General features: G+C 35.7%; 1 protein-coding gene across 10 annotated transcripts; it reads left to right on the forward strand.

Annotated features, from left to right (window-relative positions):
- The first annotated feature begins 440 nt into the window (after positions 1-440).
- Positions 441-14,187, forward strand: CLEC12A (C-type lectin domain family 12 member A). 10 transcript variants are annotated; one of them, XM_070619043.1, is made up of 7 exons: positions 441-700; positions 3,618-3,737; positions 8,699-8,797; positions 9,083-9,271; positions 10,172-10,323; positions 11,648-11,754; positions 13,917-14,187. In XM_070619043.1, exons 2-7 carry the CDS (start codon positions 3,647-3,649, stop codon positions 14,089-14,091), a joined length of 813 nt encoding a protein of 270 aa, XP_070475144.1. In that variant the 5' UTR covers positions 441-700; positions 3,618-3,646; the 3' UTR covers positions 14,092-14,187. The 10 variants fall into 10 exon arrangements, with proteins under 10 accessions (XP_070475144.1, XP_070475140.1, XP_070475148.1 ...); XM_070619039.1 differs by having other exon boundaries at positions 567-700; positions 8,684-8,797; XM_070619041.1 differs by having other exon boundaries at positions 579-700; positions 3,641-3,737; positions 8,684-8,797.
- Positions 14,188-14,732: the final 545 nt, after the last annotated feature.

Below are 14,732 nucleotides of genomic sequence, written 5' to 3' on the forward strand. Positions count from 1 at the left end.
AGGATGACTGATATGTATATGGACAGATGGGAGAGTATACTTTAAGATGGGTCAGGATAAACCTTCCTCCTCATTGAAAGAATTTTTGCTACCTGTACAAATTGGTCCCCATTTTTCTGCCCAATCCTATTTAACTAGTTTATGTATAGGGTCACCAGATTTAGCAAATTAAAAGATAAAATTCTGAGTTAAATTTGAATTTCAGATCAACAACAAATGTTCCAAATGTAACAAATACAAACATTGCATGAAGAATACTTAAAAAATAAATCATTTTCAATTTGCAATTCAAATTTAAGTGGATATCTTGTATTTTCTCTTACAACTCTGCTTAGGTCACTACAATTTTTCTTATCTTTTAAAGTGTTCAGTGCTCGAGGGCTTGGTTTCGGGTTTCTCTCAGCTTTCCACTTATACCCCTCTGTGAACCCTTAGGAGGTGATACAGCCCAGAGACTGAGGACAGGAAAAGAATATGCACCAAAGCAAAGATGGATTGCTGCCCATTCAAGGGTGGAAAGGCCCCAGAGAAAGGGGAAGTGGAAAAGATGACATGAGACACTGGGAAGCAGGACTTGAGAAACCACGTGTATGCAGTTCATTTGGAAGGGGAGAGAAACGCTGAAGGATCATGGAGAATTGGGACAGGGTTCATATCAAGCAATTACCACTGTGAGCATCCAGCACTTATAGAAGCCAGTGTAAGTACTATCACGACATTTTCTTGTCTTGCCCCAGGAATATAGAGATGTTTCTGTTTCACTTGCAGCTGTTAGGAATCCTCACCTGTGGCCTGAGAAGGAGAATTTGCTGCTTTGTCCCCTGTGGCCTAAGGCTTTTGTTCCATAGGGGAGACATTTCCAGGTGGGGCTGTGTGTCTTTTGTACAAAGACTGCTGTGCATCTCCCGGAGCCTTGCAACTAGGGGAAAAACATAAACCTGTTATATTGATGTCAATTTTGTTCTCAATATTTCTCTCTTTTCTATTGATTTGTAGAACCTTTCTGTAACTTAATAAGATTAGTTCTTCATCCTTTACAGTATATATATGAAATATGTGTATATTTATATATTTGTGTACGTATTTCCATGAGTATTTTTACTCTGTTTTGCATATAAACAAATTTAACTTTCATATTGTCAATTGTGTCAATATTTTTAATGACTTGTGTGGGGACCTGGATTTGGCCATCCCAAGATATGTCTCTTTGGCATGATGATTATTTGAGGCTGGTTCCTTTGCAGACAGGAAAGCAACTGAAAAGTAGAATTTACTTACCCTTTGTAAGAGACATTTACATTGTGAAGGAACTCTCCATCTGCAAAAGATATCTCCCTTTGTACCAGGAAGAAAGGGAGATGACCTTGTCTCTAGAAACTCTTAATCAATGGGGAAGGCAAGGACTTATATCTGCATTTGTTTATTGTGCTTGTCTGCTAACCTCCTGTAACTGACTTCCCTCCCCCTCCCAACGTTGGCATTTCTTTAAGGATTAAGCATCTTTCCTTAGGCTAGGAACTGATTGCTGTACTCACCTGTGACCACCCAGCTCAAGACAATAGACTTGCCTCCTGCTAGGCCTTCCAAGATAGCAGACCCACTATCTGCTGTGTCCATCAAGACCTGTGCCTACAGGGCAATCTTGTGACTATTGTGGGAGGGACATTTCAATCATATGTGAAACACCCTGTTTGGGGGTATATAACCACTCTGTGCACCCCACTTCTTCGGTGCCCTTTCTTCCTTCGGGAAGAAAGGCCCCAGGCCATGGTCCTCAAAATTAAAGCTTTGTTTAATTTTCTCTTGCTATTCTGTCTCATGTGAATTTAGTTCGTTCTCCGGCCAGACAAACTCACGTTAGGTAGAAGAAAAGTCTTCCTCCCCTACACTTGTTTAGAAAGTTCCTTCCCAGAACTTAAAGATGATAATAAATAAATCCACCAATGTGTATTTTCTTCTAAAATGTCAAAGTTTTCATTCTTTATATACAAATATTTGGTCCACCTAAGAGGAAGAGAAGGGCTGGTGTGTCCCCACAATGAGAGGCATTAGACTCTGAGGCATCATGTCCTGTGGACATGTATTTGAACCAGGCAGCAGGCAGTTTCGGTCAGGTTTCGTCTCTACCACTTGCATCTGTATGATGTTGGAGAAGGGCTTCACCTCTTTACAGCTCACTTCTCCATCTGTAAAATAAGGATGATAATGACAGTACCTGCTCAAAGAGTTGTGAAAATGAAACCAGCATTAGTAAAGTGCCTAGGATGAGATAATGATTACATAGTTTGCATATGCTTTCCTTTAAATTTACTGGCAATATGCTCACACTTATATTTTCAGTTGAATTTCAATAGCTTTCTAACAATCATCAGGAAAAAAATCTCAGTATTTCAAATAAGTTGATATTGAATGTTTGGATAAATTTAGGAGGATTGATATCTTTTTAGAATTTTTATGCTTGCAATTCAAAACCAAGTTTATTTTTAATTTTTTTCTTTTAAAAAAGTTTTAAAGTTTTCTTCATTTTGGTATTTTATAGCTTCTCCAATAGGTATTTTATTGCTGTGATTTTTTTCTTTTTTTTTAAATTTTTTATTTACTATCTTATATGTGGCAATATTGCTATCAATTTCAAGGTAAGATTTACTAATGAAAATTAGGATAGAACTTGCTCAAAAAGAGTCATTCTCCAACCCCCACCTCTAACATGTGTGCTTGATCAACAAATGAATGAGCCTCTGCCTGCTAAGAATGCTGAGTCAAACTTAGAAGACACTGACCTGCAGGACCCTGGAGACTCTTTTCCTCTCCCCTTTTGGTAGCTCAGATGAACTCAATCAACAGGATTGAGCCAGTCTGCAGAGACAGCAAGGCTGATCTCAGTTTTCCTGGCCTGCAAAGCTATTTCTAGGGTGTTTGGTATACCAACCATCAGTGTGCATACTCCCTGGCATGGTTCCTGGGCCTCAGATCCCTTAATATGTCTCTTGTTACTAGAGAAACCAGGATTTCCCTAGCTCCTCTTAGGCTAACCTATACCATGTGACAGGGTGACAGGTTGGGGCTTATGATCTCCCTCCCTCTGGGAGTGCTGTCTGTGCATGTGCAGTCTCCAGGCTAAGGCAAACCCCTCTATCAGGACCTTTGCCATGACACATACAAGATACCTATGCCAGGCCACTGCTGTAGAATAGCGAGTGAGTGAGGACTGTGTCCTACCTGTCATTTCTCTTCTTGAGAGTTTTTCTTTAATAAATTCTATGTTGTATCTGCACCATGTGGTGTTAGTGATTTGTGCCCCCTTGCAGGACACTAATAATATCCAAGACATTTTTAAAAATTACTTCTGTAGTTGGTAGATATAGAGAAATGAGAAAAAGGAAGAGAGAAGAGGAAGAAAGATGTTCCCTCTTGCTACATCTCTTTGTTCTTTCTGAGGCCACAGATGGACTGCAGCTCGTTTGCAGACCTGTGGGTGATTGACACAGTGGGTTTCAAAACAGAAGTTTAAGCTTGTAAGTTTAAGCTTCCGTTTACAAACATAAGTTTGGAATCACAACTTCTGTTTAAAGTTAACTGTGTTAGTTCAACCTCATCTTTTTTTTTTTTTTTTACAGTTTGTCGACTTTTCTTTTCATAGCCATCAATGTCTGAAGAAGTTACTTATGCAGATCTAAAATTTCATGACTCCAGTAAGACAGAAAATATCCAGGAGTTTGACCAATTGGGGATAAAAGGTAAGATTTTGAGCTCTGGATGTGTTGTAAGGTGGTAGAAGTGTAAGGATAGAAGCCCTGCGTCTTAGGTGTTAGTGATTCGACAATGATCCTTCAATTAGATTTTTTCATTAAGCCTCTCGTTTTTACTAAAGCTGTCAAAGTGTCATACAAAATGACTATAACAATTTTTATTTTTAAGGCACTGATCAGTATGTTGAATCTTTTATGAATTTTCTGTTTTTTAATATCACACTCTAAATAATTAAGACAGAGTAGTATTTTCATGTAAGTGGATTGCAAAATGTTTGGGGTTTTTTTTCCCATGAAAGGAAGCCATGGAACATGAAACATATGTTATCCAGGAACCTTCTGGATTTGTATGTTCTTTTTTATAAGAAAATGCTAGTGAGTGTGTCTGTGTCTGCGCGTGGGTGTGTGTGTCTAAAAGAGATTCAGAGACAGGCGGACAAAGGGAAAAAGAGGCAGAGAGGACTTTTAGAGGATGTTATTTGATTTTCTACCAAGTCAGGCATGTATTATCCTAAAATTTCCTATTTCTTTTGGAGATCTCTTCCCAACTTACTAAAATACAGAAGAGGTTAAGTTAAATGAAAAGACATATCAAAGACTCAGGGATGAGAAAAGATAAAGAAATACTGGAAGATATAACATTCAAAGCCATACTGTACTTGGAAGCTTTGTATTTTTCCATTCTAATTTAAATTATGATATAAAGGGATTACCTGTGTTGACTTCCAGTTTATACTCTAATAAAGTATACCCCAATCTCCATCCTACTCATAATCTCATATGTCTCCTATCATATGTAGCTCCTGTCTCCTGACTCCTGAGCTTTTGGGTGATATCTTCCCCAGCATATTCGTACTTGAAATCAATGTGTTTAAGTTAAAAATAACTTAAATGGTGGCTATGAAGAACAGAGAAATTTGATTGAAACAGTAAAATTGGGAGAGAGGTGTAATAGAAGAATTCTCATGTATTATTAAAATGTTTTTTCCCCTTAAAATGTAACATTCTTTGAAATTCTAATTCAGAATTTCCATTGTTAGATATTGGATCCATCTATCAGCATTGTAAGTCTTGAGAAGGAATAATAGCTCAATTCTGTAGGTTTTTCATTTAATACAGATTTTTTTAAATAGGAAAGGGTTTAAGGATTTTACAGTATTTTTTATCTTAATTTCCTTGTTTGTATTTCACCTTTTTTATGGTGTAAGAGAATGAGTATACCATGAATTTAATACACCAATAATTGCCCTGTATGTTTCCCGTTACATCTCTTCCCATCTCCTGTCCTCTTAATCCATCTTACTGTAAATTTCCACTCCAGAAATTTTCTGATTCTATAGAAACCTCGAATCCATGTCCTGTTCACTTTCTCGATTTTGTCTAATTTTCTCTTTATCCAGCTTAAAGTCTATATTATGTAATATAACTTTATATTGTAGAATACCTACCCTTACTCTCTTGTACAACCTCCTTCAACATACTGTTGTTTTTCCTTGAAAAACCTAAATTCTGGTTAAACTTAAATAGCCATGCACTCTGTGCGTCACCTCAACAGCTGAACAGTGTTGGTGAAAAAAACACAAACTTTCAAGCCCAGCTCATCCTCAATTGACAAGCTTTCCTCCTACCTCCTTCTACACATTTTCTTTCTGCTGCTAAAATTTCCATCCTACCATATCCTCATTCATACTTTGCCTTACTTCTAGATAGTATTTACAAAGTATATACTTACACTTATCAAAATACAGACCTCCTCATTTTGCTCTGAATTTCAATCCATTTGTCCTCTCCAAGACATTTCTATAATTTTCTCCTTTCTTGCTTGCTTTATTATGCTCTCTGCCTCCCCCAGTTGATTATCCCTCCTTGGTGCAACAACACACTCTACTACTCCTATTTTAACAAGACACAATCCTTGCTTGACCACTTAAATCTCTCCATTATTCTTCCATTTCTTTATTTCCTTTCACAATCCAACTTTTTGAAGTCATTACCTTTTGTCACAGACTCCCAATTCTTGATCTTTCATTCTCTTCTCAACAGTTAGGCTTCTTCCCTCATTGTTCCATGGAGACTATTGTTGTCTAGGTCCCTGATGACTTCCCTGTTTCATCCCAATAGTCACATCTCTTCGCTTTTATTACTTGACTTCCCTGCAGCATCTGAAAAGTTGAATAGTCCCTCTTCTTTAAACGTTTTCGTTGCACATTCTCATGGACATATCCTCATGGTTTCTGTCACCACAAGGGCTGCTCCCTCTGAGTCTTTTTTTTTTTTAATTCTTCACCTTTGATCAAACTCTGTACTGTGGAATACTCCAGGCTCTGTTCTGGGTCCCCTTTCCTTGTGTCACTAAATACTCTTTGCTAAGTGCCTCATTTGATCGTTTGGATTCAAATATAATGACACTCAAATATCTCCTCATAATCTTTCCTTGGATCTCCAGACTAGAAAATACAAGTGCGTGTTTCACATTTCTATGTAAGTTTCTGATTTCATTTCAAATTTAAAATGGAAAAAATAGAAATATTTATTTTCCCTCTAAAACTGCTCCCTCTCCTCAATCACCCTCATCTCATTAAATACAAGAATAAATACATATTTAAATACAGTCACCAAGTGTTTGCTCTTTGCCAGCACTGTTCTAATTGTATTATAAATATTAAATCATTTAATCTCTAAAACTTTGACTTTCTTTTTTAATCAATGTAGAAACTAAGACACGGAGAGGCTAACAAACTTGTCTGTGGTGCCACAAGTGATAAGCAGCAGAGCCAGGATTTAACCCCAGGCATACTGGCCCTAGAAAATGTGCTGTGCTTTTCACCACTGTGAGTTTTGTTAGCGCCATTAAGTTCACTCCAACTCTTAGTGGCCATGTGTACATCAGGGCAGAACCCTCCTCGGTCTTTCTGCACCATCCTCTCATGTTCCAGTACTATGTCATCAGACAATGCTCCACTGCTATTCATTGGATTTTCATGGCCAAGTTTTGCAGAAGTGGGTGGCCAGGTCCTTCTTCCTAGTCTGTCTTAGTCTGGAAGCTCTGCTGAAACCTGTCCACCTTAAGTGACCTTGCTGATATTTAAAATACCAGTGGCATAGCTTTCAGCATCACAGCAAATCATTATGCTATACTGCCTATAAATATGTATATCTTATTATCTACCAACTTTATCAAGCCAAAAATCTCTCATAAACATTTCATAAATTTATACTATAGATTCTAACTTCAAAACATATTCTTAATCTATTCATGGGTCATCACAGTCTCTAATACTAGTAAATTAAGCTAGTATTCTCTCACGCATGGCATACTGCAATAGGTTTCTTGCTATTCTCCCTGCTTCCAATACTGCAACCTTACAATTCATTCTACATATCCAGTAACAGAAATTTTTTTCTGGAAAAAACTCAATTATTTTCCCCTCTTGATTAAACTCTTCTAGTGGATTTCCAAGTAACTCCAATCCCCTTATTGTGGCTAACAAAGTCTGTAAATAATCTGTCTCCTGCTTTTTCTTTGACCACCTCTAACATCATTTCTCACCTTGGACACAATTCTCTAGCCACTGTGAATACTTTCTATTTTTTAAATAGATAAAGCTTTTCCTCACATTAGGGTCTTTGAATTAGATATTCTTGCTGCCTGTAATGTTCTCTGCACTGATTCTGCATGCTGATTCTCACTGGCTGTAAGATCGGAACTACCTGCTCTCTGTAATATAATTCAGTTTCAAATCTCTGCATACCATAGAACAATTTGAAATCTATTTATCATCTATATACCTATCTATCTATCATTATTCACTTATTTTATCTCACAATGGAAATACATCTTTTATGAGAGAAAGGAGTTGTATGCGTTGCTCACTTTTGTATTGTTAGCACCCAGAATAGTGTCTACTGTATAGATGGTACTCAATAGATAACTTCTGCATAATTGAATAAGTAAATAAGTGAAAAAATAATTCTCAAGAAAGATAGTACTTGAAGTCATGCTTCTAACCTTAGGGAAGATCTTGACTATGCAGTTATTTCACTAATAACTATTTTCCAAAGTCTAAAAAAGTTGTTTCACATTTTATTTGCAATTCTCTCTGTATTTTACCAACTGTGAGGTATAGGACATAGATCAGGAGTATAGTAAGATTATCATGTTATCCCTGAATCATATTTTCTTGAAATATCTAATATCCATATATACACATGATGATAATTTAAATAATATAGTGATTTAATGCTAATTAATTTATAATATGAAATTCATAGTTCCTGGGGTTTTTTATAGGGAAATGATCTGTTTTGGGCTTCACTATTTAGTTAAAAGGAAGCATTCAAGAAAAGTTTGTTACTAAAAAGCATGAAAAAATTCTAATGAGGAAATGACATAGATCTGGCCTAATTAAGATCTGGCCTAACTAACATCTGGCTATGGGAGGACATCCAGAGACGTTACAAAGAGACAGTCTATCATTTATGTTCCATGGCCAAATTCTCAGGATTTTCTGGGAAAAATATAAGTAACTGAAATTATTTTCTTTGACATCCCACAATTTTCCATTGGAGGAAGGAATACTTAGATTAACCTCTCTGTTAAATGCCAGTTACTCAGCTCCCCCACATTTTACGGACAAGATATGTTGTATCCAGACTAATTGGTTTTCTTACTTCTGCTTTTAAATCCCATTTTTGCCTCTTTGTTTCTTGAGTCAGCCTACCAGTTAACAGCCTCTCTTGTGAGAGCCAGTTTGCATGCAAAATAACTAATGAAATGTTTTTGACTTATTCTTTAAACAGGTATTTAAAAATGTCCTTGAGTTTTTAGCAAAGCACATTTCTTGACCAGGGACATGTTAGGAAAGAAAGAAAGGCAAAATGAATGAGTGAATGACTCAAATTAGGATTATACCATTGCCAGACCTCTTTGCCAGTTTTGCCTTCCACAGCACCTCCTGCTGCTTCCCGTGCATGGCGTCAGAGAGCCGTGGCCCTGACTCTTCTGTGTCTTCTGCTGCTGACTGGACTGGGAGTCTTAGGAAGCATGTGTAGGTATTACCCATGTTTTGATCGAAAGGGAAAACACCTAGAAGCGTTTGAGTTTTACAAGAAAGTTTACTCTGAATTGAGGCTTTGGAAGGATTATAGGTGATATACCCACAAAGGGGACTTGTAACTAGGTGCTTATAATACGGTACTTAGTCTCTTTCCCTCACTCTTGTGAAGTAACTGCTTCTTAGACCTTTAATGTTCTTAATACTATTTTAGCAAAAAGGAGGTGATGGTTGTATTGAGGGATTAAAATTTTTTATCATATTTTTTTTTATCTGGAGTTTATATAACTTTGAAGACAGAAGTGGGAAAATTGAATGAACTACAAAATTTTAGAGAAGAACTTCAGAGAAATATTTCTATACAACTGAGGCATAACATGAATAATTCTGAGAAGATCAGGAACCTCTCTATCACACTGCAAGAAATAGCCACCAAATTATGTCATGAGCTGTATAGAAACAATCAAGGTAATCCTGTTTTCCTCTCTGTGTTATTTATTAGACAATTAACTAAACCTAGGAGTGAATTGAAAAGCATTTCATCAATAGCTAGCAGCCTTTCCCTGGGAAGCCATTATTTAGAGGGAAGAATTAAATGTGGTTGAATGAGGATGTACTGATATTTCTATGCAGTTCAAAGAAAAATAGAAAAAGTAATAATAACTACAGACCTCAAAATTACTAGGGGATGAAACTTACTTAATAAAACACTAGACGGTATCTCTAATCTGACGTTTAATACTGTTATTGTGGGCATTAAGGTTAAAAGAAGATAGGAAGGACAGGATATCTCTTTATGGGCGACATTGTTCCTAAATTTTACTCAATGTTTAATAAGAGTCAACAGAAAAGAAATAAAGTTAGTGCTACCCTCGGAATTGGGAGAAATTGGTCTTTTAATATCTTTAACAGTGTCTATAATAATTAAAACATTTTCTTTTGTGCTCTTGAGAAGTCTCCCAAATATTCAACAAGTCAGAGAGCTAGAAATGCTCTGGTTGGGAAGGCAGAATTAATGTAGGTTTGTGGGGTTGATTCTCGCCACACGATGTTTCTTGTGATTAGCTTTTATTGCCATATAGCAATACAAAAAAAGACAAAAGGAAAAAAAAATAAACATTATTCAGAATTCCTGAGGTAGGAAAATACACTGGAATCCAACTGTAAATTTGAAACATGTTGTTCAAATTACATTTTGGACACATTGTGGTGGTATATTGGGGCTTGGAACACAGGATTCATTTTCTTCAAGATGTAAAAATAAGAAAGACAGGTAAATGTGGTTAATTTAACATAAAGGATAATGGGAATGATAAGAATAATGAAGATTATCAACACAAACCAAATCAAACTACCTTCATCTTCCAGAGCACAAATGTAAACCTTGCCCAAAGCAATGGATATGGCATGAAGACAGCTGCTATGTACTACTTGAAGGTTACGAAGCATGGCAAAAAAGTGAAAAGATATGTTCTTCTCACAATGCCAGCCTGTTGAAGATTAAGAACAAAAGTGTATTGGTACGGCCAATGGATCTTTGCCTATGAGGAGGAAGTCATTTTTCCCATCAGAATAGAGAGGAGCAAGGCATGTTGAGGAAGATCCATATTAATTCAGACATGGCTCTGGCTTATTTAAGTTGGGGTATGAGGTGACTGAGACTTCGTATCTTTATCTCAGGGTAGCATAGCCAAGGCAAATCATATAAAACCTTAGCTTAGGACTTTAGTGTCAGTGGAATCTCACAGGCTGATGGGCAGGTGAGTAGACATGGGACATCCAGAATCTTTAAGTCTTGTGAGCATTTCCAAACTGGAACTTCAGGGTCAAATCACAGAACATGGTTTCTCAGCATTTATCTAAAAACAGAAGATATGGAAATTATTCCTAATGGCTACCAATTCCATAAAATCTGCATAGGAGGAGATTCTTTGTTTTTGATTCCACCTTTTTGTATTTTTTAACTAAGTGAAAAAGTCAGTATATACTATAATACAGCAATAACTTGAATAAAATATGTATAAAAAAGTAGAATTAAGAGAGGATGGCAAAGGCAACTGCCAAGCAGATGTATTGCACTGAGTTCCTGGGTCTCAAGAAAACTTATCTCTCTGGAAGATTTATTTATGCATTTATTTATTTTCTTTTTTCTAATATCTAAATAATATCTCCATATGTTACTTATTACTCAGCATTTCTAGTCTCTCAGGCAGTAATCACATATTTATTTTTTAGGCAAAAAATTTATTTCCCACAAGTCTTAGCTTTTCTGCTCTAAGAATCTTTGTCTTCCTTTATAGAAGGGGGGAAAACAATCCATAGTCTCTTCCTCATCTGAGCATTCTCAAATGATCTAACTGTAGTTATTTACTCAAAACAATGTCTGAGAAAATCTGTTTCTCTGGCTAGAGAATTCTGGACTGGTTCTAAATTCTCTTCTATAACCACCCTCATTGGACTTTGCTACATTTTTCTCCTACTCTTTCTGTTTCTATTAACTTGTGTCTACAGTGATTAACCACCTCCTTTGCCCCTGGACGTTTTTATTTGACTGCTCAATATTTGAATCCTGAAGTTTGTGATCTTCACTGACCCTAAGTTAAGGTTAGGCATGGATTGGTAGATCTTTCTCCATGTGAGACAGTAACCTATGGTTAGGTCTATGTTAGGTCTAGGTTAGTAATCCTATGGTAAGGACACTTTGCCTCAGTTTTTTTTTTTTTTTAATGGCATTTAAAAGTAGTAGTATAACGTCAAAATGTTACCTTAAAAAAGTAATTTGTAAAAATTATGTTGTGATATAATGAGACAATTATTTTAACAAACCATCTCTATTTCCTGTAGGAATTTATAAAATCCAGGAGATTATGGAATCATTGGCTGGGATTATCTCCCAGAAAAGATTACACACCCTCCAAGCTCTTGGATGAGACAATTAGCTCCTCTGATTGGTAACTCTTTATTCTCGTTGAATTTTTATAGTTGGTTTGAGTAAAGGTGTTTTCCTCAGGAGCATTAGACAATCAAAACTGGCTTCAAATGAAATTACATCTTTAAATGTCTCTTTTTCATCAGCCTTGTTTAATGTGTTTGATAATGGAACAAGCTGCCACAAATGTCTTTTCATTACTTTGACAAGTCACTAACAAACTCATAATAGCCAAATAAGGGAAAATTTCTGGGAATCTGCTTTTATCTAAGAAAATTATAGAGGCCAACAAAACTTACTGGGCTCTGAGGTGTACGTAAAATTGTGCTTATTGCTGGAATTCAAAAATGAGTGAAAGATTGATTCTTCCCGTAGTTACATAACCATCAATTATGTGCACAGACTAATTAAATAATTATACAGATAAAAAGAATATAATCCTTCAGTAAGAACACACAGAATAACCAAAAATAAATTTCAGCTTTGAAATTTGTGTTATAACTGACATTTGAAACAGTCATTTCTGAATGAAAAATTTAGAGGTAGACTAGAAGAGCACTTCTGATAAAAGGAATAAAATGCACATGAACATGGTATAGTGTATACATGGGATATAGCAACTATTTTGTGTAATATATTAAGAAATGTGCTTATAAACATACCATTATAAATAGAGTCATATGTGGTATTTGTTCTGCTTGTAATTGGGTTGGGAGGAAGTCTTACTTACAACAAAGCCAAAATTCCATTTGTATTTTATAATCTCTCAAATTTGGGAAGCAGACTGCATTAGATTACAGGAGGAAACCAGAGTCTCAGCCTGCTGGATACTGTTGTAAGCTCACAAATTTATACATATTTATTGGTTGAGGACACATCAAGCAGGAGTGAACTCAGGGCAACTGTGTCTGGTGCTGCCACACTGAATCTAAACCCTAAGTTTCCTGCATCCTCGCCACACTGGGCCACACAGAAAATAGAAGCCTTGATTGTTTTTTTTGTTTTGTTTGCTTTTTCCTCCAGATAGAAATAGTAGGTCTAGGAATATGGGTCGGAAAGGCAAGGCAGCTCTATCTTTGGCAGTTTGCAATGAGAGGACAGAAGGGGGCATTAGATACGTACAAATGGAGGAGAGAAGGATATATATTTAAAGGATCTCACTTGGAGTGAAGGACTAGAGGTAAAGGTAGTGTGTGTATCAGGGGAGGCTGTACATGGAATCTTATTTAGAAAAAGTAGAATTTCCATGTGTTTATATGTAATTATTGGTAATGGAAAGGTAATCTATAATGCGATGGAAAACACAGTAGATATTTCTAATCACCAAGAAACAGTATTGAAATAAAAATATGTAATAATGTATATGTATATATAATACATTATATATGTATATGATATATAATCATATATAATATACCAGTACGTATGTATGATGTCCTTTCCTCTTCTATTCTCAACATTATTTTTGGGCTTGTTTCTGGAAAGTGGCTGTGATCAATGACATCTGTATTACATCACCTCAAATTGGAAATTTAACTTTTGAAAATTTAATTGATGAATTCATTTATTGACTGACAATCATTATTACTGACCCAAGTATTGATGCTGCATTTTTTCCAAAAGATAATATTTTGAATATACAAGTTTGTCTTTAATGCATGGTCTCTGATCAGTAAGCTTTTGTTAGGGGCTGGTAATTATTCAGAACTTCAGAGTAAAATCTTTGAAAAACGGTTAGAAGGAGAAGTCACTTGGAGATGATGTGAGCTTAAGGCATCATACGTTAGGTTAATTCCTGGTTTTGGTGATTATGAAAAACATTTGAGGAGGACAGTATCAAAGATTTACTTCTGACCCAGTTAGACTAGAGAATCTAATGGAATTGAATTATTCTAAATCAGATGAAGTATTAGTGAAGGGAGGTGCTACATCTGGAAGTAAAGGACATTAAATATTTCGGATGTGAGAAAGTGGAAAAAGTCAGGGAGAAATCAGGCAGTGTTTGAAATTGCATATTTGTCAATTAAAATGGATAAAGGGCACTCTGGACATTCTGAATGGTAATTAAAATTTACTTTAGACAATGAAGACCCTAGTAGCAATGATATGTTGAAAAGTAATTTTTTTCTGTGAATGTGTTTCACATTTGACTTATCAAGTGTAATTCTTTATTTTCTCTCTTAGGTTCAGAAGTAACACAAATGACTTAAGCAATGGGAAGTATTGTGGATATATACGTGATTTATATGTTTATTACGATGAGTGCACTAGTTTAAAAAATGCTGTCTGTGAGAAGTTGGCTAATCCAGTGAAGATTGAGAGTACACTAATGAAGGAAGTACCAGATGGAGGAATGTAGTCAGTGCAATTATTTTGCCTCAGCTATTATCCTGCAATTTAGAGGGCATACATCTTGTGGACGATACAAATGGAATAAAGATGCTCTAAGACTAAATTTCTGCCTCTCTCCTAATAATTTACATTTTCAAACTTTCTTTTCTCTCATTTGCTGAATGAAAGAAACCTGAATTCATAATTTATCATCTAGATATAGTCCAGATACTGTTAAGTATAAATATAGTATTTTGGGTGAGAATACAGAAAGCTGAAGCTAATTGTTCCTGCTTTTCCAGTAATAACTTACATACCAACCCCAGGGAAAATCAGAAAAATTAAATCAAGGAATATAAAGAAAAGATAATACATCATGACCAATTGGGGTTTATTCTAGTAACTCAGGTTGATTTACATTTTGGAAAAAAATGAGAGAGAAAATATATTATTATTGCAATAGATGTAGAAAAAGCATTTGACAAAGTGAAACGTCTAATCATAATATAATCTCTCAGAAAACTAGAAGCAGAAGATTGCCCTAATCTGAAAAGGGGCAATGTTGACATTAAAAAGAGAAAAGAAAAAAACTAGCAGCAGCAAATCCTACAGCTGACAACATACTTCTGGTAAAAGAGTGGAAGTTTTTCTTTTGAGTTCTGGAACAAG

The sequence above is a fragment of the Equus przewalskii genome, chromosome 5 (assembly GCF_037783145.1).
Source record: "Equus przewalskii isolate Varuska chromosome 5, EquPr2, whole genome shotgun sequence".
Taxonomy (NCBI): domain Eukaryota; kingdom Metazoa; phylum Chordata; class Mammalia; order Perissodactyla; family Equidae; genus Equus; species Equus przewalskii.